The 25,221-nt window shown below is 39.3% G+C and overlaps 1 protein-coding gene across 1 annotated transcript in view; it reads left to right on the top strand.

Moving 5' to 3' along the window:
- lrp2b (low density lipoprotein receptor-related protein 2b) overlaps positions 1 to 25,221 on the top strand; it is an 88,001-nt gene that overhangs the window by 24,996 nt on the left and 37,784 nt on the right. Inside the window, exons 25-43 of the mRNA XM_041267097.1 lie at positions 2,627 to 3,004; positions 3,473 to 3,721; positions 5,836 to 6,047; positions 7,971 to 8,155; positions 8,738 to 8,966; positions 9,654 to 9,831; positions 12,737 to 12,865; positions 13,781 to 13,947; positions 15,243 to 15,386; positions 15,878 to 15,987; positions 16,881 to 17,058; positions 17,270 to 17,483; positions 17,872 to 18,111; positions 18,560 to 18,748; positions 19,111 to 20,031; positions 20,289 to 20,454; positions 21,505 to 21,663; positions 22,391 to 22,680; positions 22,930 to 23,133. Coding sequence (XP_041123031.1) covers positions 2,627 to 3,004; positions 3,473 to 3,721; positions 5,836 to 6,047; positions 7,971 to 8,155; positions 8,738 to 8,966; positions 9,654 to 9,831; positions 12,737 to 12,865; positions 13,781 to 13,947; positions 15,243 to 15,386; positions 15,878 to 15,987; positions 16,881 to 17,058; positions 17,270 to 17,483; positions 17,872 to 18,111; positions 18,560 to 18,748; positions 19,111 to 20,031; positions 20,289 to 20,454; positions 21,505 to 21,663; positions 22,391 to 22,680; positions 22,930 to 23,133 — 4,542 coding nt within the window. The remainder of the gene's footprint in view (positions 1 to 2,626; positions 3,005 to 3,472; positions 3,722 to 5,835; positions 6,048 to 7,970; positions 8,156 to 8,737; positions 8,967 to 9,653; positions 9,832 to 12,736; positions 12,866 to 13,780; positions 13,948 to 15,242; positions 15,387 to 15,877; positions 15,988 to 16,880; positions 17,059 to 17,269; positions 17,484 to 17,871; positions 18,112 to 18,559; positions 18,749 to 19,110; positions 20,032 to 20,288; positions 20,455 to 21,504; positions 21,664 to 22,390; positions 22,681 to 22,929; positions 23,134 to 25,221) is intronic.

The following is a 25,221-nucleotide window of genomic DNA, read 5'->3' as shown; positions in this document are numbered from 1 at the left end:
CTACGGGTACTACGGGTTGATGTGTTTCCTTTTTAAATCATAATACATCTATTTTTTTTTTTTTTAAACTTTTTTTTTTAATAAAAAAAATACATACGTTTATCAACAAGCAGGGCTATGCCCTGCCCCCTATTTACATGCAGGGCTCTACCCTGCCACATTATAATGTGGTCCAGTGGTTAAAGTCCAGAAGGTCACCGGTTCAAATCCCATCCCTACCACTGACGATCATCAGTTCAAATCCCACCTCTGCCACTGACTGACTCACTGTGTGACCATGAGCAAGTCACTTAACCACCTTGTGCTCCATCCTGTGAATAAGATGTTTTTACCTATGTAAAGCACTTTGTGATGGTGGTCCACTATGAAAGGTGCTATATAAAAATAAAGATATTATTATGTTATCCCCCCCCCCCCCCCCCCCCCAGCGCACTACACATGGCAGACCAGACGACCACTTGTGCATGATGGTGCAGCGACCTGGCAGTCGGGCCCAGCGACCATAGATCCAGACACATAGGTCAGGTGTCTAGGAGCCCAGGGAGCAGCGGGTACTCTCCCCCTGGCAGTTGAGGCTTGGGCTTCCCTTTCTTGGTCTCTGAATGCTTGAGCTCAATCCTTTTTGGGGATTGGACACTCGGGCTCCTCCCACTCCAGGTCCGTGTCTGGGTCCCAGTTGTCTTCCGGGCAGCTTTCCTCCTCATGCCCATAAGAAAGGCAGAAGGAGCACTTTGGGACATTGACCCGGGCCAACTGGGACTGCTCAGCCTCTCGCTCTTCATAGACCCAGTCTACTCCCTGGCTCATGCTTTTCACTGCTTCCATCATCCCTGGATATCCTCGGCTGATCCCCTTCAGCTAGACCTCTTGCTTCAGCCTGATGAAGTCCAAGAGGATATCCAGGTTGATGTCCCCTAGTAGGTGTCTTCTCTCTGTTCACAGCCACAGGGGGGTGCTGGTGTCCCTCAGGCAGCTCTCATACCTCACCATGTTCTTCACATAAAAACAATCCTTTTCTTCACAAAAAGGAAAATGTGTACCCAAAGTATCTGTTCTGGCCTGCATCCGTGGAGACGCTGTAATCCCACTACTACCACCAAGTGTGGCAGGGTGACTTTGTGGTGACGACCCCAGATCAGGAAGTTGACACACACACACACACACAGGTACTATGGGTTGATGTGCGTGTTTTGATTAATACAAAAATAAATCAAAAGGTTGGACAAAAACAATGCTCACAGAGCAAAATAAAAAGGTGTAACAAAACAAATCTCATAACACAAAAAACAAAAATGCCTCCAACAAACAAGTACCGTGCAGGTCCTTCCAGCACAATCAGCAATAATTATTTTTATTTCTGTTTCGTTTTCTCCCGTCTTTCTCTCACACACATTCCTCCTCTTTGAGCACCTACACCGATCACAGAAAAACACAAGCTTATATACAAGTGCACCTCACACTAATTACAAACCCCTTAAACAATAATTCAGTAAAAGGCTGGGCAGGGATAGGAATTAACCTCATCCCTGCCAACCACCACCAACACACATACCAAACAATACATTTCTGTTTTAAATCATAATACATCTGTTGTTTTTTTAAACCATTCTTTTAAATAAACAAACACCACACATTTATCTGTAAGCAGGGCTTTGCCCTTCCCGCTATTTACACGCATGGCTCTACCCTGCCACAATAATGTAATAACACCCAATAATAATAAGGTGTGTTATATTAAAATGTCCAATCAGAGGGATGGATGCAGTTACTGGGTGGAACATGAATGATTAGCTGATTCATGTTTGACAGTGTTTATGACAAGCGATCTAAGGGTTTGAAAGCTGAGTGGAGTGTCTGAGAGTATAAGTTAAGTAGGTAATACATATCTAGATTTTAACCATTTGTTTAAAATAAATTAGTCATATATCTCATTAAATATTTTATATTGTTATGTCGTCAATAAAAATACATTTTTAAATGCATTTTTAAATATATGCCTGTTTTCTGAAACCAGACTTCCTGTGTAGTTTTTATGAATGAGATGAGTAAGTGAGTGAGTGAGTGATGCTACTCAGGTAGAAGAGTCAAACAAGCTCTTCAATCAGCTCTATCTCTCTCCCCTGAAAACATAAAATGAAACATCTTTGAGATTCATTTCAGACTTTGACCGGGCACTGTTGGGCACTTCTAGATCTGTCCGGGCAAAACCCGGAATGAAAGATCTTTGTGATTCGTTTTGGACTTTTCCCGGGCAATTCGCAAATCACCCGGGCAATCCATGATTTGCACAGTTTTTGGGTTTGCCCATAACATATATAACATTTCCCAAACTAACAGAGAGGAGACCTATAAGCATACTGTATTAAAAAGAAACCTTCTTGAATGTTAGTCTACTGAACTGTTACAAGTAGTGTATTCAGATGTAATGATTGTGCAATTGAATTAATTAATGTACTGAAAGGTTAGCAAAGGAATATGTATATAATGTCTTTTGTATGGTGATTGAAAGTGCTTGTATCAGAATACAAGGGTAATTGGAGGTGCATATCTGTATGTACACACTGTGGGTACTGCATGAGCTTACAGCTGTGCCTGGAGGTTTACGTTCATGACTTTTCTATTTCAGCCACTCGGCCACCTGGGATGTGTCACGATGATGAGTTTCAATGCCAGAGCGACGGATTCTGTATTCCTGAAAACTGGGAATGCGATAGGCACCCTGACTGCCAAGATGGCTCTGACGAACACAACGGCTGCCCTCCAAGGACGTGTCGCCCCAACTATTTCCAGTGTGACAATGAGAACTGTGTTGCACAGAGCTGGGTGTGCGACGGGGAAGACGATTGCCGCGATATGAGCGATGAGAAGGATTGCCCGCCACCTCCTTTTAGCTGCCCCGTGGGCCAGTGGCAATGCCCCACTGATGATGTGTGCATACCAGTCGACAAGTTGTGTGATGGGCAAAGAGACTGTCCCAATGGGGCTGACGAGTCTCCAACCTGCAGTAAGTCACTCCATTTGAGTACGAACCCAAAGTAGTGTCAGTACCTGCAATAAACATTTTAAACATGATTAGCACTAGAATCCAAAAAAACTTATACATACACATTTATACATAAATAATGCACATAAACAGAATAATTACTGAGTCGCCTTCAGATGAGCCATTTAACACACATACTGACAAACAATAAGTGAATTACTCAGTTCTAAATTACATAAAAACAAAAGAGTGTAAGTTACAAATGAGAGGAGTGCTTGGTTCCTAGTTGCTGATTGATCTCAATGTCTCAGCAGCAACGACATGACTTGGTAACCCATTCCACGAACAAGGTTATGAACAAGGTTGTCAGGTTTCTAGTAGCCGATTGATCTCAAAGAACAATTCACAATTATTTTGTTTTTTCCAGTTAGCTCTAGCCCATTGTGTCCAGTCTCTTTCTTACCACAGTCATGAACCCTATTTTTCTAGATGAGGATGACTGCGCTGTTAGCAATGGAGGCTGCACTGACGGCTGTATCCAAGGTCCCTTCGGGGCTCAGTGCACCTGTCACCCTGGTTACCAGCTACTGAATGACTCCAAGACCTGCGTGGACATCGACGAGTGCCAGATTCCAGGAACCTGCAGTCAGCACTGTTACAATGAGCGAGGGTCCTTCCGCTGTTACTGCGATGCTGGCTACACATTAGAACCCAATGGGAGAGTCTGCAAGGCCACAGGTATGCCATCTTTCTACAGAAATGGTCAAGATCCTGCAGTTCTCTATACCAATTTTTTAAATATATTTTACATTATCATTAAGGCTTAAGTAATTGTAGCTAACCAAAATAGTTAATTTAATATAAATGTCTTAAATGTGCAGTTTTGTAAGAAACACATGTTTTTGCAAACAAGTTTTTTCATTGCAAAACATGATATCTGGTACTACACTAGGGTAAATAAATATCTGTTTGCAAATCATGCTTTTATAGTTTTGCACTTCTTGGGTCTTTTCACCTGGATGGGTAAACCCTTCATGGGTTTCTTTCTTGTCAATAACCAATTAGTTGCTTCCCTAATTGACTGACCTGCTTTCAGCCAGTAACTTGCTTTGACCCTGTAGACACTGCTGGGGGGAAGTGACTTACTGGTAGACAAGACAAGCAAACTGAGAACCTTCTTTAACCTAATGTAGCACCAGATGTTTTGAAAAGAAAATACATGTTTGCTTAAACACCTTCAGCACTATATATGTTAAAATATAGAAAATATATTTCATCACCTTTTTGTTAACTGAATAAGTTCTTGCATTTTCATGTTGAATAAAAGCAATCAGAAGCAATCAGAAGGACTGTATCACACAGGATCTTCTCCCTTCCCCTGGTGGCCTGTTGCAATCTCATAAGTCACTATTAATCTAAATGCTATTTCATTCTCTGTTATGTAACTCTTTTTTTCTATAAACAGTTTCTGTTGCTACCTCATGCAGTCTGTTTATTACTACAGTTTGTGGTAAGATTTGTGAATGTCACCCTGCAGAATGGGTACTTTGATTCCAACAAAGGAATTGTAATACACTTTCCTGACACAGATTTTTTATCTAAAAGTTTATCTCACACACCTTACCATTGTGATGGTATTTTTTTAATGTAACTAGCATTTGTGGGAAAAAGAGTCCCTAAACATAATCAATGATAATTTTCTCATGATTGTTATTAACAAAATGGCACTTTCTGTCTGCGTCTAACTGTGAGAAAATGAAATCCATTTTATGCAAAGATTTCACTCTTTGCAAATTCTCTTGTTTCTCTCTAAGACTTGGTCAGTTAGAGATTATATTAGGCACACTACCATTTCATATGTGCTGATTTTGTCTCATCTTCTTACTGAATGAATTGTGCTCTGATATTCTTGTTGAAACGCTTTGTAAAAGCCAGATAGCTTCCAGAGAATGTGGCTAGGGCAGTCGTCCACCTGTCTCTCCATCTGGTTGTAGCTTCTGTTCTCTCAACCTCTTGAGATGCCTTTAAGGTATCACTGCAAAATAAACAAGGAATGTCACCAAGGAAAAAAAACACACAAAAAAACACTTTTCAGTATCATGACCTACATCCATAGCATGTAGCAAATGACAACAAATGTCTGTTTTTATTCAAGCCTGTTTTGATTAGGTGCTCAATACTTCTTTAAACTGTTTTTGACAGGGTTTATTGGGCCATTCATGTGAAAACAGTGTTTCACGAAAGAGCATGTTTAAAACTAAACTCAATCCTTAAAGAAACATTCCTTAAAACATGTTTGTGAATAGGGCCCAAAATCACAATAATGATGCAAAAGAAACTACTCAATCATTTAAGAGCCTTACTTGCAACTCCTACTTGTTGCTGCTATTGTTTTACATGCTTATAACTGTTTTATTCCTGTCAGTAAATGTAGCTATGCTCACGGGCCCACTGCATCCTAGCCAATTACGAATGTTGCGAATAAGTGGGTTACTCTGTGGTCATCATTTATCATGATGTGAAATAAGGTCTTGTAACATATATCCACAGAAACTTTAATCAAACGCAGGCAAGACGTTTCCAACATATGACTTTTATAAAGCTTGATCACAATGGGATGAGCAGTTTGGGCAAGCTGTTTTGAAGGCAGTATAGAGAGTCCAGATATGGATTGTGGGTACAAGCACAGAGCACAACTGCTTCAGACCATCCACAGCCCACAGGTCCATTCTATAATATACATCTGTGTTTGATTTCTGTGACTGGACACAGTATTAGGACACCAGACATTCCCAGAAGTAAAGATGGTTGTCCCTCGAGTCAATGTTTTTATATACTGTATGTTGTTTCAGATCCCCGGGAGGCTCTGCTCCTTGTAGCCCAACGGAACCAAATTATTTCCGATAACATCAGCGCCAACCCCAATGTCATCGAGGCCATTATAAATGATGGGGTTAACATTGCAGCTGTGGATTTTGACACAGCAACTAACAGAATCTACTGGGCCGACACATCCCAGAAAATGATTTGGAGCGCTCTGAGGAATGGCACTGATAGGAAACTGGTAGGAAAACAGCATGACCAAATCTCCCAGACTTTCACACTCCAGCAATTTTTATTATACTCCAAGGCAGCTGAGTAGTGCCTGTTACACAGAAGATTATAAGTGTGTTATAAATAGACTTGTTACTTTTTTATTTTAATCGGTAAAGCTCGTTAAACGTCAAATTCCCCAAAAATATGAATTTGACTGGAATAAATTTACATAGGATAAACGTTGGTAATTGTTTTCTTACCAAAAATAATAATTTAGAAATCATCTCTAGTTTGTGCAGTTTTTATACTTGCTTTTTGTCCTGTCTCAGTTCCGCTGTGAATGGCTAGAGGTCGCTGTCAGTCATCTGAGAGGTCCCTTAGTAGGCTACTGTAATTTCCCTGTCAGTCGTTTCATCCTGTTCTGACAGATCTCGTCAACTATTGAAAAACGGTAAAGTCTTTCTAAAAAAAAAAAATTGAATAGTAGCAAGCCTAATTATAAATGGGAGAGAAGGTGTGTTTGGCAGAATACAGGTATTATTGTCACGTGAATTGCCTCAATACTGGAACACCAGAACCCTGAACCACTCAGAATGATTAGAAACACCACAACAATGTCATTTGAAGCTGCTTATTAATTAATGAATTATTTCTATACAGAAATCTGTACACACAGCTTGAGTGTTTGTCTCTCTTTGTTTTGTCAGGTGATTTGATGCCCCCAGGGGGGTTCTATACTCCAGAGATATTTCAGATTGCATACAGCGCTATATTATACTTTTTTTTTCATCTAATATAAAATTCTAGGCTTTCTGAGCACCGCTTTCTCCTGTATGAGATGTTTTATTCATCTGCTAATTTCTGTCCTTACTAAGATTCTTCTCGGATCAGTGAGTGGAGTGGGGTACTGGCTCCGTGCAATATCTAGTACCGTCAGTTTAAAAACAAAGCGTGTTGGATTACAGCCCACGGTTTTGGAACTTTTAAGAAATACTATAGAATCCCTTTGGGTCATTACATGGCGTTTTATTGATAAAAATGAAAGCAAATGTAACCCTAACTACAGATTCTTTCCCATTGCCAAATACAGCCCTCAGATTTACCACCTGTAATTAACAGTTTCTCACAAAATACTATGCCGCAAGAGAAAGTCCTCGTTTAGAAAGTTAAGTAAACTTGCTGTGTTGGTTTACTTTGACCTTTTGGGTATGCTCAGTTTAGTTAATTTGTCCTCTGATCTGCGGTTTTGCAGACTTTATGTGCCATTTAGTGAATGCGTATCGATTACCTTTTTATATCAAGTGTGGAATGCAGGTATCCCATAACTGAAGTTTCGTTGTGGGTTACGTTCTTCCCACGGTCGCAACCGACTGTATGGTATACTACAATTTGTGGAATATAGACGCTTATGAATAACATCATGTTTAACTGACCAAGAAAATCCAACAAGATATTCGCGTTCTTTAACTAACTGTACTTGGGTTTGATGGATGATTTATTACTTACCACAGTAAGAAAATTTATATATATATAGGGTAGTAAGTGTTATTTCCCTATAATTATATATATATATATATATTATATATATATTATATTATAAATATATTATATCTATATCGGATAAGTTATTCTCTCGGGGCCTTAATGAATCATTCGGGATGGTGTTAAATATTTATAATACATTAACTTTGTTTCATATAAATCATAAAAACCTAAATAAAACCTAGAAAAAAAAAAAAAAAAAAACATTGTTAGTTGCAGATGATCTCCAATATGTTATTATTATTATTATTATTATTATTATTATTATTATTATTATTATTATTATTATTATAAACCTAATTGAATGTTGTACACTTCAGGTGATTTTGGCTGTAATACCTGGATTTTGTAAGTCACCCCTAGTTTAATATTGCAGTATGTACATTCTCAGTTAACCTCACGCTTACAGATCTTCTCCAGTGGAGTTACTCTGACAGAGAGCATCGCCGTGGACTGGGTGGGCAGGAACCTCTATTGGGTAGACTCTGTCCTGGAGACCATTGAAGTGTCCACACTGGATGGACGACACAGAACCGTTCTGCTCAGCGAGAACATCACCAGCCCTCGCGGGCTTGTACTGGACCCACGCAATCAGTAGGTTCCTCAATTCCTTCACTTCTTGTGATGTGTTCTGGTTATTGTGTTCTCATCTTAAAGATCTCAGTGACTCATCTGTAGGGTGTGCAAAGTTATCGATCTTCCCAGGGGATTCCACATGGAGCACTGGATTAGCTCTTGTGTTCCCACAGGTTAGGGAGGGACAATCGTCTTGGACTCCTCGCTCAGCTTCTGGACCTGACTTTGTCGTCTAGGGGCAGGTAGCTCGCTGACATCCTCTGTGAATTTCGTGGGTGTAAAGAGGCAATTGACTTGGTAATAGGATAGGAGGACGCTCACTGACCTTCAGTTCTCCTGAGCTGTTGTAGGGAGTTGCAGCTGAACATTCTTAACAATAGGAGTGAAATAACTGGGCACAAAAAAAGAACAGAAATTCGAAGAATTAGACAAACTTGTCATTGGAAAAGATTTCAAACCAATCATGGACGTGTCTTATTCAATTGATTGTGTGTTTTCCAGAACACTTCAACGGTTCTCTTTGGATTTCACCTGGAAATGGAGCTAGGATCTCATCTATTTTCCTTAAATAAACCTAATGATATAATCTCTTCTTCACAGCACAAATGTAATGTTCTGGACCGACTGGGGTCAAAACCCACGAATAGAGAGAGCCAGTATGGATGGTTCTGTGCGCAAGGTCATTCTCACTTACAAGCTGTACTGGCCAAACGGACTGACCCTCGACTACCCCACTCAGCGGCTCTACTTTGCAGATGCTTATCTCGACTACATTGATTACTGTGATTATGATGGCAACAACAGGAAGCAGGTCTTTGCAAGTGATCTGGTGAGTTCATGTACTGTAATTGAGCACGGGGACTGAATCTCGTTCTTTGCTTTGCAAGTAAATGACTCCTAAGAAGAATATTAAGTTAATTGAACTCTCTCAGTTACTAGTACGCAGTGTTACAGAGGAGTTGTCTATTCGGGTGATGAAATAAAGTTTTTGAAAGCTATTGGAAAGCATACCAAGCTGATCAAAAGGGTAACAAGCTGGCTGACCTGCTGAAAGGTGGGTGGGCTGTCCAAGGATTCTTTTGCATTCAGAAGTGCAGACTATACAGGAACAGAAAGGCAGTGTGATGTTAAAGAACACACACATTCAACCGGAGCACGAAGAAATCAGGACCAGTGAAGTTCCTCATTAGATAACATTATTTTACTCTGTATTTGTTGACGTTCGTTAGACTGAATTTGATAATCAGAGTCAATATGGAGGCACATTTACAGTATTGGTTTTTGGCTTCTGTTTGCTCATCACTACCACTGAATAAACCCTAATGTCTGTGTCGCTTAAACTGATGGCACAAGATTATATGTGAGTCCACAGTTTTGCAAACCAATGGTACACAGTGTGTAATGTGCGTATGGTTGTGGGCACCAATGGTCTGGTGAATTATGGTTGCTTTTCGTCCCACAGCCGAATTCTGTATTAATTCTGACCTTATTTTTCCTGCTTTGTTGATACACACAGACTTTGCAGCACCCCCACGCAATCACCATCTTTGAGGACTATGTGTACTGGACAGAGAGGTACACCCATCAAGTCATCAGAGCGAACAAGTGGCATGGGAAAAACCAGACTGCCATGCTGCTCAATGTCTATTCACCACTGGGTATTGTGATGGATCACCCAGTCAAGCAGCCTGCAGGTAGGACAGTGCACAATGAGCTCCAAGCTGAACACATTTCATTTCTCTGTTCTAGGACAACATACAGTGGGGGATGTTGGCTATATTATTCTAGGCCTATAGAGAAGATAGTGAATGATGGAGATTCAAGCTGTCTCTTTTAAAATACCAATAATGGATTTACCATGTGATATTGTGATGCCAGCTTTGCTTACCCAGCATGCTTCTTCATGGTAAAGTATGGAAGAAGGTAGTCAACAGAGTTCAAAGCCAAAATATCTATTTATATCTCGAGAATCAGGGACAGTCCTAAAGCAAGATTGCAGCCATTAAAAAAATAAAAACTCAATATGGAGCAGAACTATTCAGAAAATAACTGAATAGTTAACAATAATAATAAAAGGTAAAAAATAGGTAGAATATAGAGATAATATTTGCTGCCGTTTAACCCCATTCAGACAGATTGCTTACTAAATATGTTGCCATGTTGAATAGAGGGATGCCTGGTGTTATACCGATGATTTTAAAGTGCAGGACAACCAAGAGCTCAAACTGAATGTCACTTTTGGCAGCCACCATGGCATGGCAATTGTATCCCACCCCTATTTCTTGCATCCTCTGAAAAACAAGTAAACAGTATGTTGGCAAACATCATCCCTTTTCCATAGAACACTCATCGGAATAAAATAACCTGATCTTATAACAGTACAGTCAGGGGTGAAATTCTGCCGGTTCTCACCGGTACTCTGTACCGGGTCTTATTTTAATGCCAGTACTGGGTAATCTGTTTTTCATCCAATGTGCTTGGATTCCGTTCGTTCGCACTAGTGCAACGTTTCTCAAATGTGCTTTCATTCAGCACAGTTCATGCTGATTGCATTCTGTTTCCTAACACTGCTTCTATGTCTCTTAGCTGCTATTGGCCACCACTAAAGTCAATATAATCACAGCATGTTGATTGGCCGACCTTTCATTCTGATTAGATTTAATTTTGGCATGTGTCACAAATCTCCATCCATTTTGCTTTGTGTCAGTGCTCATCAGTTGATCAATGAGAGAAGACCTTAGCAGTGTAACTTGAAAACAGCTGCATGGAGTAATTCTTTTCTTAAGTTTTAAGAAACGATCTGAATATTCGAACAACCACTGCTGTACTCGAATTTGAAGGCAAAAATCCATGTCAGTGCCTGCTATAAATTACACAGTTGATGAATATTAGAAGTAATTATCGCAGCATGCTTTGTCTTGCACCGATTTCCTTGCCAGAGTTTGCGTAAAAATTTATAAAATGGAAACTGATGTGTGGGACAGTAGGGATTAACATAAACAAAAAGGATCAACAAAGTGAAGTGCTGCTTCAGATTTGGCAAGCGAGACAGAATCAGGATTACATGCAGGGGTGCTTCATGCTTTCCAAACACTGGCCCAATTTGTAAGGTAATGTTAAGTACTGTGATCAAACTTCAGTTTTGTTTTGTGTGATCCTAGTATTTTTTTGTTATGAGGACTGTAAACGAAAACCAAAATGGTGAGATGTTTTTCTTTTCTACAGTTTATTTAAGTTAAATTTGAGTTTGCTCTTGCGTGTAAAGGCATGCTAAACCACAGTGAGATATTACTTTATGAAAATGTGTAATTTGTCACTTTGTTATTATGTAGGAACCACAATGCCAGGGATTTAAAAAAAAGAAAAGAAAAACCTGAGATGTCGACTTTTATACTGTTTCTGCCTCAAATATACAAATCTTTTTTCTGGAATAGATTGTGGTATAATTCAACTACACAGAAACACAACAGAGAAGCACACAGAATATATTGTAGGATAGGTAATCAGTAAACAAATAATAAAAAAAATAATAATAATAAAAATAACAGGGATATTTGTTGTAATCGAAAGCTATCAATGTAGCATGGCCAGGTCCTGTTGCAGGTGAGCACACAGGGTCTGGAAAGAATGGGGAGGATTTCAGAGAATACAATGGAGACTGAAATGTCCAAGTCATTTTTTAAGAGTAGTGCCTGGTACATTTAAAAATAGAGTGGTATTTCAGCCTGTATTTCACATTGTTTGACTTAGACCTTTTTGTATCATTTGTTCGTAGCACAGTTGTTTTCTTTATACACATTTTGTATAACATCCCCCTGTTTTTAGAATATCTTGAAACAAAACCCCCACTCTACATTATTTCTTAATACTTATCATTTAAGGTTTAACTTAAGTGTTATATTACAGTACATGACTGAGTGATACATGCAGAAGGGTACCAAGCTTTCAGTATTTTCATCCCCTTTGTTTATAATGAATTCGTTATATTTCATCAGTTATTTTTTAAGGCTTATTTTGTATTTATAAATGTATTGTGCTCTGGCTGTGCATATGAATACCTGCAATTTACAAGATATAAACCACTACAGTTAAAGGAAACTTCAGAGTCAACAATGTGGGCAATTTCCTCTCAGTTCTTATCTGAGACTGACATCTTCTGGTATTGGAGACCATAATATTGTTTGAAAAATTCTGCAGCTAAAAAAGCTATATAATAAACCAAGATTCCTGTAGAGGTACAATGTAATCCTCTTATTATGTTTTAATCTTAAAGGATTACTAACCAAGATTTTAAAATCTATTCTCTTTCCTCATATTAGCACAAGGGTTACCACTGGCCCCCCCTTACCTTCTTGTATTTCAGTTTGGAATATGAAGATATTGAAAGACAATCCTATGGAAGTAACAGTTCTTGCTGCAATCCAATTCAAAATCACATCCTGTCCTGTTGCTCAGGTTGGTCTGTCTGTGTCCTGCAGCAAAGGATGTGATAAGTTAATTACTGGACACATTAATGGAGAAATTATGGATTTTCATCTTCCAAAGAAATGTGACTAATCTTAGCTCAGTTTTTCAAGTATACTCTTTTCCTTTGTCCAGCATGGAACCCCTGTTTAAATACGCAGTGCAGCCAGCTGTGTCTCTTGTCAGCACTGAGGCCTCAATACTTTTCCTGTGCTTGTCAGTCCGGGTGGCACCTCAACAGTGATGGGAGGACCTGTGAGAAAGGTAACGGGGACTATTTTGTTTTGTGAACCTTAATTTTTCACTTAACAAAGAAAATTATAGATAGATAGATAGATAGATAGATAGATAGATAGATAGATAGATAGATAGATAGATAGATAGATAGATAGATATTTAAGAAGGAAAAAATATTTCATATTATGTTTCCACCACTGAAGAGTGAAGACGGCAACTCTTGCTTAATGAAAAACTTATACCACAGTGTCCCTCAATTATTCATATTTTATTAAGAAAGAGGTAAAAAATTAAAAATAAAAAAATCAAGTTTACGTGTTTCGACATATTGTCTTCATCAGAGCATGCTGAAAAATGGAGTTCATAAGTTTTATTTATTTTTTATTTTTACCTTGTTCTTAATAAAATATGAATAATTGAGAGACACTGTGGTATAAGTTTTTCACTAAGCAAGAGTTTGCGTCTTCATTCTTCAGTGGTGGAAACATCATATGAAGTAATTTTTCTTTTTTTTTTTTTTTTTTTCCTGGGACAAAGCACCTTGTGTGTGTTGGAATTGATCAAGGCATCTTTTGTAGTGCCTGCACACACACACACACACACACACACACACACACACACACATATATATATGATTAGTTTTTTGGGGCATTATTGGAGTAGAGGAGATTGTAAACTAACAATTTAAAACATTTTCAGAAAAATTTTAATTAAACACCAGTTGTAGCCAGAATAATTATACACTTGTGTAGATTTAAGGAAAATTTCAAGATTTAAACCCAGTTTTGTTAAGAAAAAAAAAGGGGTTATTTTGTGAATTCTGAAACAAGTCATAGTAAATATTGGTCAAAACTATCTTTGTGCGGTACAGTAACTCAATCAAGTGAAGTCTAGAGGATACTTTTTGAAGGTTTTTGACTTGTATTTTACTGTTCTTTTCAGATAATACCCCATTTCTAATGGTGGTTCGAGATAGTGTGATATTTGGAATCCCACTGGATCCCAGTAATACCAATGACAATGCCATGATCCCAGTATCAGGAATCAATCATGGCTGGGACCTGGACTTTGATGATAAGGAGCAGTTTGTATATTGGGTGCAAAACCCTGTAAGTATTGTCCATTACAGCATGAACATAAATGCAGTTGGACTATAATCATGCTCTATACTGACTGTACTGATTGACAAACACAATAGAATTCATCTTCCTCTGTTCAGAAGCTGTGAGGTTGAGTTGGTTTTGAGTCAGGAAAACTTGCCATAGAAATAACAATATTTATTAAGGTTAGACAAGACAATACTACGTTATACATATTTTTATTACATCCTTGGCTTTTCGCCTCAACTGTCGAGGCACCCCTGCCCATAATTTAATCAGCTGAGAGTGGAGAGATTGGCTGTAGGAAAGCCATGGGCAGGTGGGCAGGATAGCTGCCCTCCCTGTAGACTATATGTGGATGAATGGATTTAGGTAAGATACAAAGCCTTGGACATGTTGTTTATCGAATGGCGAATGAGATACGTGCCATTTGACTGATAAATTTCTGGCAATGGAGGCATCTAATATGTTTGATGTTTAAGATTTTAATGTAGCTTAAAAGTGAATTCCCTACCCAAACCACTGCTTTGCTGAATGGAAATTGGGATAGTTTGGTTGGTCCCTATTATGGGGTATTCCTGCCCCTATGTTTATTTGTAGTATTTTTGTATTATTATTGTTACTATTTAAATGCATTGTGTGAAAAAACTGTTTTATTATTATTGTTTAGTTTGGCAGGGAAGGAGTTAAAAACCTTCCCTGCCAGAAATACTCTTGTGGAATGGGGCTGGCTTCAAATTGGCTAATTGTTTGCCAATTTGAGGACAGTTACCTCAATATAAACGGCATCTGGGTGCGGGGTGGGGGGTTAGGAGGAATGAGAGAGTGAAAGAGAGAGGTCAAGCACACAGTAAGGTAAAAAAAATTGTTATCCGTCTGGTGGCATTCCGGATGATATTTGTTTTAATTGTATCTGTTTATTATTTCTTTTGGCCAGCGTGCCTTTTTTGTGTTTAGTGTTTTGTTTATTTTAATAAATACAAGCGCATTGACGTTATACCCCGCAGTACTTTGCCTGTGCATTTCCTGGTCTGACGTTACCCATCAAGCCATCATGTCAAAGTCCTCTACATTTAATTCTGTGCAGGTGGTTTGCCATGTAGGCCTTAAGCAATAGGAAATAACCATCCTGCTGCAAATGGTCACTTCACACAATGGCTTCATGTTTGGGACAGTTCAGGTTTTTATTCACATTACAATGCATTCTTGTACGTCTTGTCCTGCGTCTCTTAAAGAAAAGAGACTGGTGAAAGGTGCATGAATACGTGGACAATACTGAGGTTTTTGTATTGCTTTCTCAACAGGGGGCGATACACAGAGTGAGAACTGATGGCACCAATAGGACTGAGTTCGCCCCATCTGCTGTGCTTGGGTCTCCTTCAGGCTTAGCTTTTGATTGGATAAGCAGGAACATGTACTACACTAATCCTACTGCACAGGCCATAGAGGTAAGAAAAAAAGCTCAGTAAATGTAACCAACCCTCCTAGTCTTTATTTAACTTGGCTTGCTCCCTGGCTATGCTTTGTTAATTGTGTCTGTCCGTCTGTTTGTCACTAAACTTTCATCATACATTCCCAGCCTACTATTTTGGCTATAATCTGATCAATTCACAATTTTATATAAATATTTTGAACCTTTCAGATACTGTGCAAATAACGTGCAATTAGGAAGACCATCTGTATGTGTTTGCACTTGGTTTTAGTATTATTTGAGACAATCCTGCATGCAAGTCATACAGTAATGTGATTGCTGTTTACCATAAAACAAATGGTTATATTTTCACTGCCTGTCGTTTATAAAACTAGGACTTTTCAATTCATATAGTAGAAGTAAATTAAAGTAGTGAAAATATAGGCTCATGTATTGAAATACAGATGCTCTGATAAGTTAGCTAATTCATTTCATGTTTTATAATGTGTATATTTTATTCTTTGGCAGGTTATTCGAGTGGATGGAGACCAGCATTATAGGAAGACTATCATCACCAACACAGGGAAAGGTGAAGGAGCTGGGCTGCCAGTGGGCATTGCTCTGGACCCCGCTCAAGGGTAAGGGCCGATCTGTTTGGTATTGATGCCTGTACCAGGGACCTGTTTGTTGTGTGCACAATTTTTTAGAAAGACACCAGTAATGTTACAAAACTAGTAAACAACAAATGGGCTGCAGTCATAACTATCCACTGTTCTCAGACTCCTAGGCTGGAAGGAAATAATAATTAAAAAAAAAACATGACCTATTTTTACAATGAATGCTCATTTGTCTCAATGCAGTGCTTAGTACTGTACATGTCAATTTACCTTGGCATAATGAAATTGGCTTCAGACTCACTGCAAACTCAAAGGCTCAAATTAGTCATGAGCCGAATACACGATCATCGTCAGCCGCCAGACAGGGCACTGCTTGTGTATGTAATGTATTTGCATGTAATTGAGCTTGAAGAGCAATTATATTTGAAGGAATATTGTGTTTAAATCCCCCTGTGGCCTCAACAAGACTCTCAACATGTCTCTAATTTCAGCTGGTACACCAAAGTGTAAGAATTAACCTGTCCCCCTGCATCACTCTTCCCCTGGTGGATGCAAGAAAAAAATCAGGAAGATATAAACATCCACTGCAGGCAGAGTGTTGCAAGGGGGGCAGATTAATGGTTACACTCTGGTGTACCAGCTGAACTTAGAAATACACGATCGACATGGGACCAGAGGAGGGCTTGAAACTTTTTAAAAAGTCACCAGGATGTGATGACTGAAACAAAATACAAAGTGAATCTATATATGAAGTAGGATACTTCAATTAGGATCACTGTGATATTTCATACCCAAGTCGCTCATTAAACTAACCTCATGTTGAGTGTCGGTGGTCACGCAATTACTGTAAATGGTAAAAAAAAAAGACTCAAGTTTCTGATCTGACTACGGCACTGATTGAAACGTCTCTTTAGGAAGCTGTTCTGGTCTGATCAGGGGGCGGAGGGTACCGTCCCTGCTAAGGTGGCGAGCGCAGATATGGATGGCAGCAATCTGAGTAACCTTTTCACTACCAACCTGGCACACATTGATTTCATCACTGCAGATATTTCTGAGAGGAAACTGTACTGGGCGGTCGCCAGCACTGGATTGGTGTGTACTACAAGTTAAAACATTGTGTGCAGGGTGTCTCTTACTGTGTAGGAGATGTCATCACATGCAGTTTGGTATAAATTGCTATCGAACATAGGTTATGTGCTGGAAATAGTAGTTTAGTAAAGCTGGTTTTATATACAGGTTTGGTGGAACTAGGTCTTTGGACTTCCAAGGAACTGTGCTTGACTGATGTACTTACTGTGTGCAGATTGAGAGTGGGAGCATGGATGGGGGAGGCCGGGTGACGATCGTGAGCAGCCTGTCTCACCCCTGGGGCGTGGCCGTCCACCAGAACTACCTGTACTACACTGATATGGACTTTGAGGTGGTGGAGAGAGTGGACAAGGCCAATGGAGCCAACCTAGTGGTGATGAGGAGCAACATGCCAGGAGTCAAGGGTCTAAAAGTCCACTACAGAGACAGTGAGTATATCAGTGAGACTTCCATTGAAGTAACAGTGGCTAACAAAACAATTTCATCATTCTTACTTGTCGTGCATGTCCATTTGTCATACAGGGCTCAATTGTTATCGCAACCATGTATTTTCATTGATAAATAGGATATCTGAAAGGCCTGCTGTAGGTTCAAGAAATATTTGTTAATAAATCTTACTTTCAGATGCACTTCCTTGGTCGTTTCAGCTGTGAAATTGTCCCCACACCTAAAATGCCTTCTCTTACTGTTACCCACTAGCTTCTTCACCTGTTGACTGATGTATTTCTTTCAAAACTGCATGTGAAACATATTTGTTTATTGTAAATGCTACGTGGTTGTCTGAAACCCAACAGGTACCTATTTTTTTTATTTTAGACTCTGCTGGAACCATCAATGCTTGTAGTACCAACAATGGTGGCTGCCCGCATCTCTGCCTACCAAAGCCTAATGGGCAGAAGGCATGTGCCTGTACCACAGGGTTTGTGCCCTCTCACGATGGTGCCAACTGCATGGAGTACGAGTCCTTCACTGTTGTATCTGACTACAGGTCCATCCGAGGCTTCCACATCAACAGCTCAGACCACTCAGAGGCTATGGTGCCCATTGCAGGACAGTGTACGTATTGGGTCATTGTGTTTGTTTTAGTGTGGCAGAGATGATCAAGAATGTGGTCAGGGTGAATGGGTTATTTGATAGCCAATTTAGCCTGACCACATGTATAAAAGCAGCTGGATCAGACAACAATGAGTACAGAGAGGAAGATGAAGAGGTTGCAACAAATGTCTTATTTGCATGACAGCCATGCAACTTTGTTACTTTAGTTTTATTTAATTATTTGTTTGGTTAGAAATAAAATTGCCCAAAACAGGCTTATTTGTTTGTGTGATTCCTGCGTTTACCTGCCTGACCATCAGTCAACTTGTCACAGTGATATATTGTATAGAATATGTAGTTCATCTTTGTAGTTGTGTAGTTCATCTTTAAACACTAACAATATAAAAAAGTGCTGGTGTATTTCTAGAAGCATTTGTATAAAAAACAGCCATTTGTAATCTTATTGCAGCTCGTTATGCCACTAAGATTGACGTGGATGTCCCCAATGGATTCATCTACTGGGCGGACAATCACCCTTATAGCAGTTACTATAGTGGCATTCTCAGGGCAAAAACAGATGGCTCTGGGTACTCACACCTTGTCACTTCCGGAGTGGGGGTGAATGGGATACAGGGCATTGCAGTGGATTGGGTAGCAGGTAAGTGCTTTTGGATTTTACCTAGAAGAAGCGCAATGGTTTGCATAATTTCATAAATCACAGGTGAATAAAGAAAACTTAAATCACAAATAACAAAGGCAAATGTTAATGATTTTTAAAAATATAATTTATAGAAGGTGCATGTTCCCAAAACTTGTTTTTGACAATGTCCATGTGCAACTAAACCCACCAAAATAACATATTTCATACAGGATCCTTTCTGTATTAAATATCAGTCATTTGCCTTCTTTTTGTAGTTTGCTATAGCACCAAGGTCAATGTGCATGTTCCCACAAAGTTAATTTAAAATTACACAAAGTACCACAACCTTCTTCAGCATCTCCCTTTGTGTTTTCCTACAGGAAACCTTTACTTCACCAACTCCTTCGAAACCCAGACCTATATCGAGGTCCTCCGGTTGAATACAACCTATCGACTGGTCCTATTGAAGAGCAGTGTGGACCGGCCTCAAGATATCGCAGTTAGTCCTCGTCTCAGGTACCTCTTCTGGATAGATGGCGGCCAGAATCCAAAGATTGAGAGAGCTCTTCTGGATGGCACAAACAGGACAATCCTAATCTCGGCCAGCATTGTAACTCCGAGAGGACTGGTAGTGGACTACACCAACAACTTCCTTTACTGGACGGACGACTCCCTTGACATGATCTCCTGCATGTATTACGATGGCACGCAGCGTCAAATAGTCCGCTATGGAAACCGCTACCCGACTCCTTATGGTATTTCCATTTTCGGCAACTATATGATATGGGTGGACCGCAATCTTAAGAAGGTCTTCCAGGCTAGCAAGCAACCTGGTAACGCAGATGCAGCAGAAGTGATCCGGGATAAATTGAATGACCTCCAGGATGTGGCGGTGTTTGACACCCACGTACAGCCCATTTCTGCCAATTTGGTCGGGTTTAATCCTTGCCTGGAGGATAACGGTCGCTGCCAGCAGTTCTGTTTTGCCATCCCAGAGAAAGAGAAGCCAGAGTGCGGTTGTGCCCACGGCACCATCCTGAGTAATGGAGTCTCCTGTGGTGCTTCCTTGGATGAGTTCCTGATCTACACCACTGACTACTCTGTTAACAGCGCCAGACTTGATCCTGAGGATCACAGCCTGCCCTTCAACACTGCTATGACGGGGTACAGCACCCGTGCGCTCGATTTTGATTTTGACGATAAGCGGATATACTTCACGCAAAGCTCAAGCTACGGCAATGGACAGATCAGCTATATCAGCACCACCTCTTCTACCAGCCCTCCCGTCACTGTAGCTTCTGGTAGGTAGATTCACTCACTCAGTAATACCAGATTGGGCATATACCATCATTGATCAAAACATGAATTTCTGCACCATTACTGGGTAATGTCGCATCAGCTTTTAATCTTCACATTTTCTACTACACATTAACCGTTCCACATGTTTACCTTGCACAGGAATTATGTAGTTTACCATGCTTTTGCCATGGCTATATAACATATTTACATTGCTTTACCATCATTCACTCATTTGCTTTAAATTGTTTTTTCTTTTAAGGCCTGGGTTTTCCTGAAGGAATAGCATATGACTGGATCCATAAGCGTCTGTATGTCAGTGATTACTACAATCAGAGTATCCTTGCAATGGGTCTGGATGGACAGAACCGCACATACATTGCTCACGTGCCCCGACCTAGAGCCATCATAGTGGATCCATGCAGAGGGTAGAGTGCTGTTCTCGTTCAATAGCCTGCAGTACCGTAGGTCCCTTGATCTAACCAAACTGTAGGATAAGGGTTGAATGTTTTGTTGTCCAACTAATGTCAAGACCATCAGCCTTCATCAAGAGGGCACTATTGCGATTAGAATTTTCCCCTCTTTTCTTTCTTTAAAAAACACACTTAAAATCTGTATCTTGTTGTTCTAAAACTTGCCTGGTACCATTTTGCTGAAAATTTAAATAGTCCTGACAAGTTTACTAAAAAAGGACAAGATTGCGAGAAAATAAATGTATTTTTAAAGATAGCTTTTTCACTTGTTAAGGTAATGGCTGTTAAAGCTAATGCACCTATTATTGTTTTAAAGGTAAGTACAGCGATGAAATAACATTCGTATTGCATATCAGTTTCACCCATTTCTTATTTTAATATGAGCTTGATTAGCCACAGTCTATTGGTAATAAGCTCAGGCGTGTGTTATTAAACTCATAGTAAAACCAATAATGGATCAAACTGCTATGCAACGGGACTCTTATTTCCATCAGTGCTTGATTAAAAAAATAAAAATAACAAAAAAAAAAACTTCCTTGCAAGGAGACATTTTGAAAGGGGTGAGTAGCTTTTAATGTCATTTAAATTATTACATTTATTTTACCTTTTCATTGAAATATTATAAACATAATAAAAAAGTGAATCAAGAAATAAAATGACATTTGAAGCTACTCACCCTTTTTAAAATGTCTCTGCAATGACTTTTTTTTTGTGGTTATTTTCAAATCAAGCTTTGAACAGTGTGCAGGTTCAAAACCAGTGCATGTGTTATGGTTTATAATAAATTGGCCTGTAAAAAAGTATTGTTACAGCCTGCAGATGGCAGCAAAGTGCAAGCAGTGGTAAAAGAGAAGAAAATAGACTATACCAGTACCTAAACAATTCCATACTTTAAAACAAAACCTACAAATTACAATACAATTGAGAACCCATATTCACACGTTTGCACTTATTTATACCTTCAACACCTGAACGTCCCATATTCTGTGTCTGTGTTTTCTGCAGTTACATGTACTGGACTGACTGGAGTAGCCATGCTAAGATTGAAAGAGCCACGCTGGGAGGGAACTTCCGAGTGCCCATCGTCAACAGTAGCCTGGTCTGGCCGAATGGACTCACTCTGGATTATGAGGACAGACTGCTCTACTGGGCAGACGCCTACCTGTACGTATGTGAATCAAGGACAACAAGACGTATTCAGGACCAACATTGGTATACCTTAATGCTGTGACTCTGAAACAGTGCTATTTTAAAATTTCTCCAAGACAATGTTGCGTCAGTTAAAATACTACATTAGCGCAGCACACGGTTAAATAAAACCCCACCTTTTTTTTCTTTTTTTTTCGGCACAATTTAAAAACATATCCACTTGGAGAAGCTTATATTTATTTTAACTAAATCAATTTAACCTACAATTATTCTGACAGCATGGATAGCCTATCTAACTGATGTTGAGGAAGATGTGCTAATAAAACTAATTAGTGTCAATGTAATAATCAATGGAGCTATTTAACCCTAGCCAATACTTAATGCACAGCACGTAAACCAAGACCAGAGGGCACAGTAGATATTGGAGACAGACTTAGGACAGAGGGTACTTCTGTAAACAGTGGTGAGGGTACATAATGTGTGGCCTAGCCATGTTCTTGATGCTGGATCATTGGGACCCTTTAAAACCCAACTTGACAAAGTTTTGAGATCAAATGGCTTGTAGAGCAGGTTATGTATTAATGTGCCTCTTCTTGTTCCAAAATGTTCTTGTGTTCTTGTGGTCACTGTCAGTATTAAAAACGACCAAGAAAAATGTAGTAAATGTAAAAGACTAAAGCGTGAAAGAAGCTTCAGCTTAACGGAAATATTTAAACTAAAACTCATATGTTTCTTTTTGAAGGAAAAAGATCGAGCGCTCCTCTCTGACAGGAGAAAACAGACAGGTAATTGTCGGCATGGCTGTCTACCCTTTCGCCATGACAGTGTACCAGCAGCACATCTACTGGACAGACTGGGACACAAACAGCATCTACAGGGCCAGCAAGGATGACGGCTCGGGTTTGACTGTCATGGTGAGGGACCTTGAGTACCGTCCCAATGACATCCATGTGGCCACCCCCTCCAAACAGAAGAAGTGCAGCAGCCCCTGTGAACAGTTCAACGGGGGGTGTAGCCATGTCTGTGTGCCAGGTAACTAACCTCAAAAAAGAGGACACCTGCATCATACATGATGCAATAGGTACTACAACACAACATGGCTGTGAATCCTGTTTGAGCAGCATGCTTTTAGAGCTGTATTTGAAAAGTCAGCTTTTTAAAAAGTACTTCATATGAAAAAAAGGTTTTGAACAAAATGTTTGTTCTGCCTCAGGCTTTAAATTCTCATATCCACATGGGTATTGTCAAATTCAGTAACCATGGTATCTTCCTTGTCCACAGGCCCGACTGGTCCTGAATGCCAATGCCCCTCTGATGGCAGGTGGTATCTGGCTAACAATGGCAAGGACTGTATAAAGGATGAGGGCACCAGGTGTGGCCAGAGCCAGTTCACCTGCCTGAGCGGCCAGTGTATCCCAGAGAGATTGAAATGCAATGGGTATAAAGATTGCTCTGACAATACCGACGAGCTGGAGAGAGTTTGTGGTAAGTGTTACACTATGGGGAACACGTAACCAGATCGAGTGACACAGCGCAAAATTGGCGGAGAGTAAAGTAGCGCTCTGCCGTGGCACAAATTTAACCCTATCCCGAATGTATTAACTGGCCTAAAATGAATGAGGCACAGCTTAAGCTGGCACATTTAAATGTGCGAGCTGCGCCGGTGTTCTGAAACTCTCAAATTGGGCTACTGGTAGCACAGATTAACAGACTAATCTAAAAAATAGCATCTCCCTTCCAAATGGACTACCTCAATTGAGTATCTCATTTGGAGAGGCAATGACCCATGTTGACTAAGTGTCTTGACTTTATATTATATTATTATATGACAGATAAAACCAAATATACATAACGAAAAGGATATAAGCTTATTATACAACCAATACAAACAATGCTATATAATGAAATAGCAGCTAGTATTTCATCCTAGGGAGATCAAAAAGGGTAATGCAGACCGTAAATACCCTCCCTTCTTCTCAGTACTCTCCCTATGTTCCTGGGTTGTTCAGGAAGGTTAGGAGCCTGCACTCTCCATTGTAAGAAATGCCCCTGAAAATTCACCATATCACATATTTCACGAAAATTGTGTATTCGTCTGTCTACCGTGAAAAATATGCATTTTATTTTCCTTACAGTATTTTACATTACTCTTCACCCCTCCTTTTCATTTAATACTTTTATCAAGTAGGAGCAGACAGAGTTGGCTGATTTAAATCATGTTGCTTTAAATCATTGATTTAAATCGCTTGATTTAAAAAAAATCATTGATTTTAAATCTTTTTTTATTACTGCATATTTTATATAGTTTCACAAGGAAAATACGTGAAAAGTATTTAAAAAAAAAACATTTTATTAACACAAACACCTTAAACTCTTACCTTCTATAAACTAAAACTCTTAGGGCTGTATTCTGATCACAGCACAAATGCGAACAGTGTCGCATAAATGGACCGAACTGTACTGTAATGATATTCTGAAGACCGGTCTTGCCATGTTATAGAGTGCCTACCCCTTCATTAACATACTCGCTGAAGAGATTCTGGGTCCCAAATAGACAATTGAGCGCTGCGTTAAGACCCGCTGAAACCAGATTTATTTAGTGCCATAATCAGGAACTTTAACAATTGAACACACTATAAAAAGCAAAGTAGTCCTAAGTAACAACTGTGTGTGTTTGGACTGACACAGAAAGAGGAAATCACAGAAATAAAAGTAAAAGAGAAGGATGAGTGGATGAGTGAGGGGGATTTTTCTCTGGCGTACTCCATCACTAAATTCTTGTAGAGGATGCCACATTGATAAAGTGTTTGCTTTATTTGTGTATTCATTTAAAATTGAGCAAATTAGTTTGGTATGTAACTATTCACAAACCTCCATTTCCAGCATCCGTATTTACATTTTAGTTGTATTGTAGGCTACAACCGCGGTACTACAAAAAAAATTCCCAAAATTAAAAAAAATTTAAAAAATCAATTTTACATTTAAAAAAAATCTGATTTAAATCAAATAAATCTGAATTTTCAAAAACAAAAAACAATATCTAACCCTGGAAGCAGTGCTACAGCAGCTGTACATGGTCCTGCCTCAATGCCATGCATTTGGTTACTATTGCAAGGGGGTCAGACAAATACCAGCTTCATAATCGGTGAATTCCTCATACTGTACAATGCCATTTCTACTTACTACTAATGTCACGTGTATAAAATAAAACGCAAAAGCTTCGGCTTTGTCATTTCAGGTTCGCAGTTAACGTTTCTCCCATGTTTAGATGCAGCAAAATAGGCTATGGGAATTACACACCCATTTTAATTAATGTTTTAAATGTTGCTGAATTTGTTATTTCTACTTGTTACTTTTTTCAGCCAACACAGCATTTTAAACGACTTGTTTCCAGCAGAAGTTTGTTTCATTTTTAAAGACTCGTTTCAATAGCGACTCGAGTTCCTATGTTGAAATAGGCTTCCTAGTCTAAACGTTAACGTTTCAGCCTTGGTTTTCGGTTGATGTTCTTGATGAACTATCAGTGATAACACATTTTAGGCAACTTACATCAGTAGAATATAATGGAAATAG

Source organism: Polyodon spathula, chromosome 12, assembly GCF_017654505.1.
Source record: "Polyodon spathula isolate WHYD16114869_AA chromosome 12, ASM1765450v1, whole genome shotgun sequence".
Classification (NCBI taxonomy): Eukaryota; Metazoa; Chordata; class Actinopteri; order Acipenseriformes; family Polyodontidae; genus Polyodon; species Polyodon spathula.
Note: the sequence above shows the minus strand (reverse complement) of the source record. Positions and strands in the feature narration are given on the sequence as shown.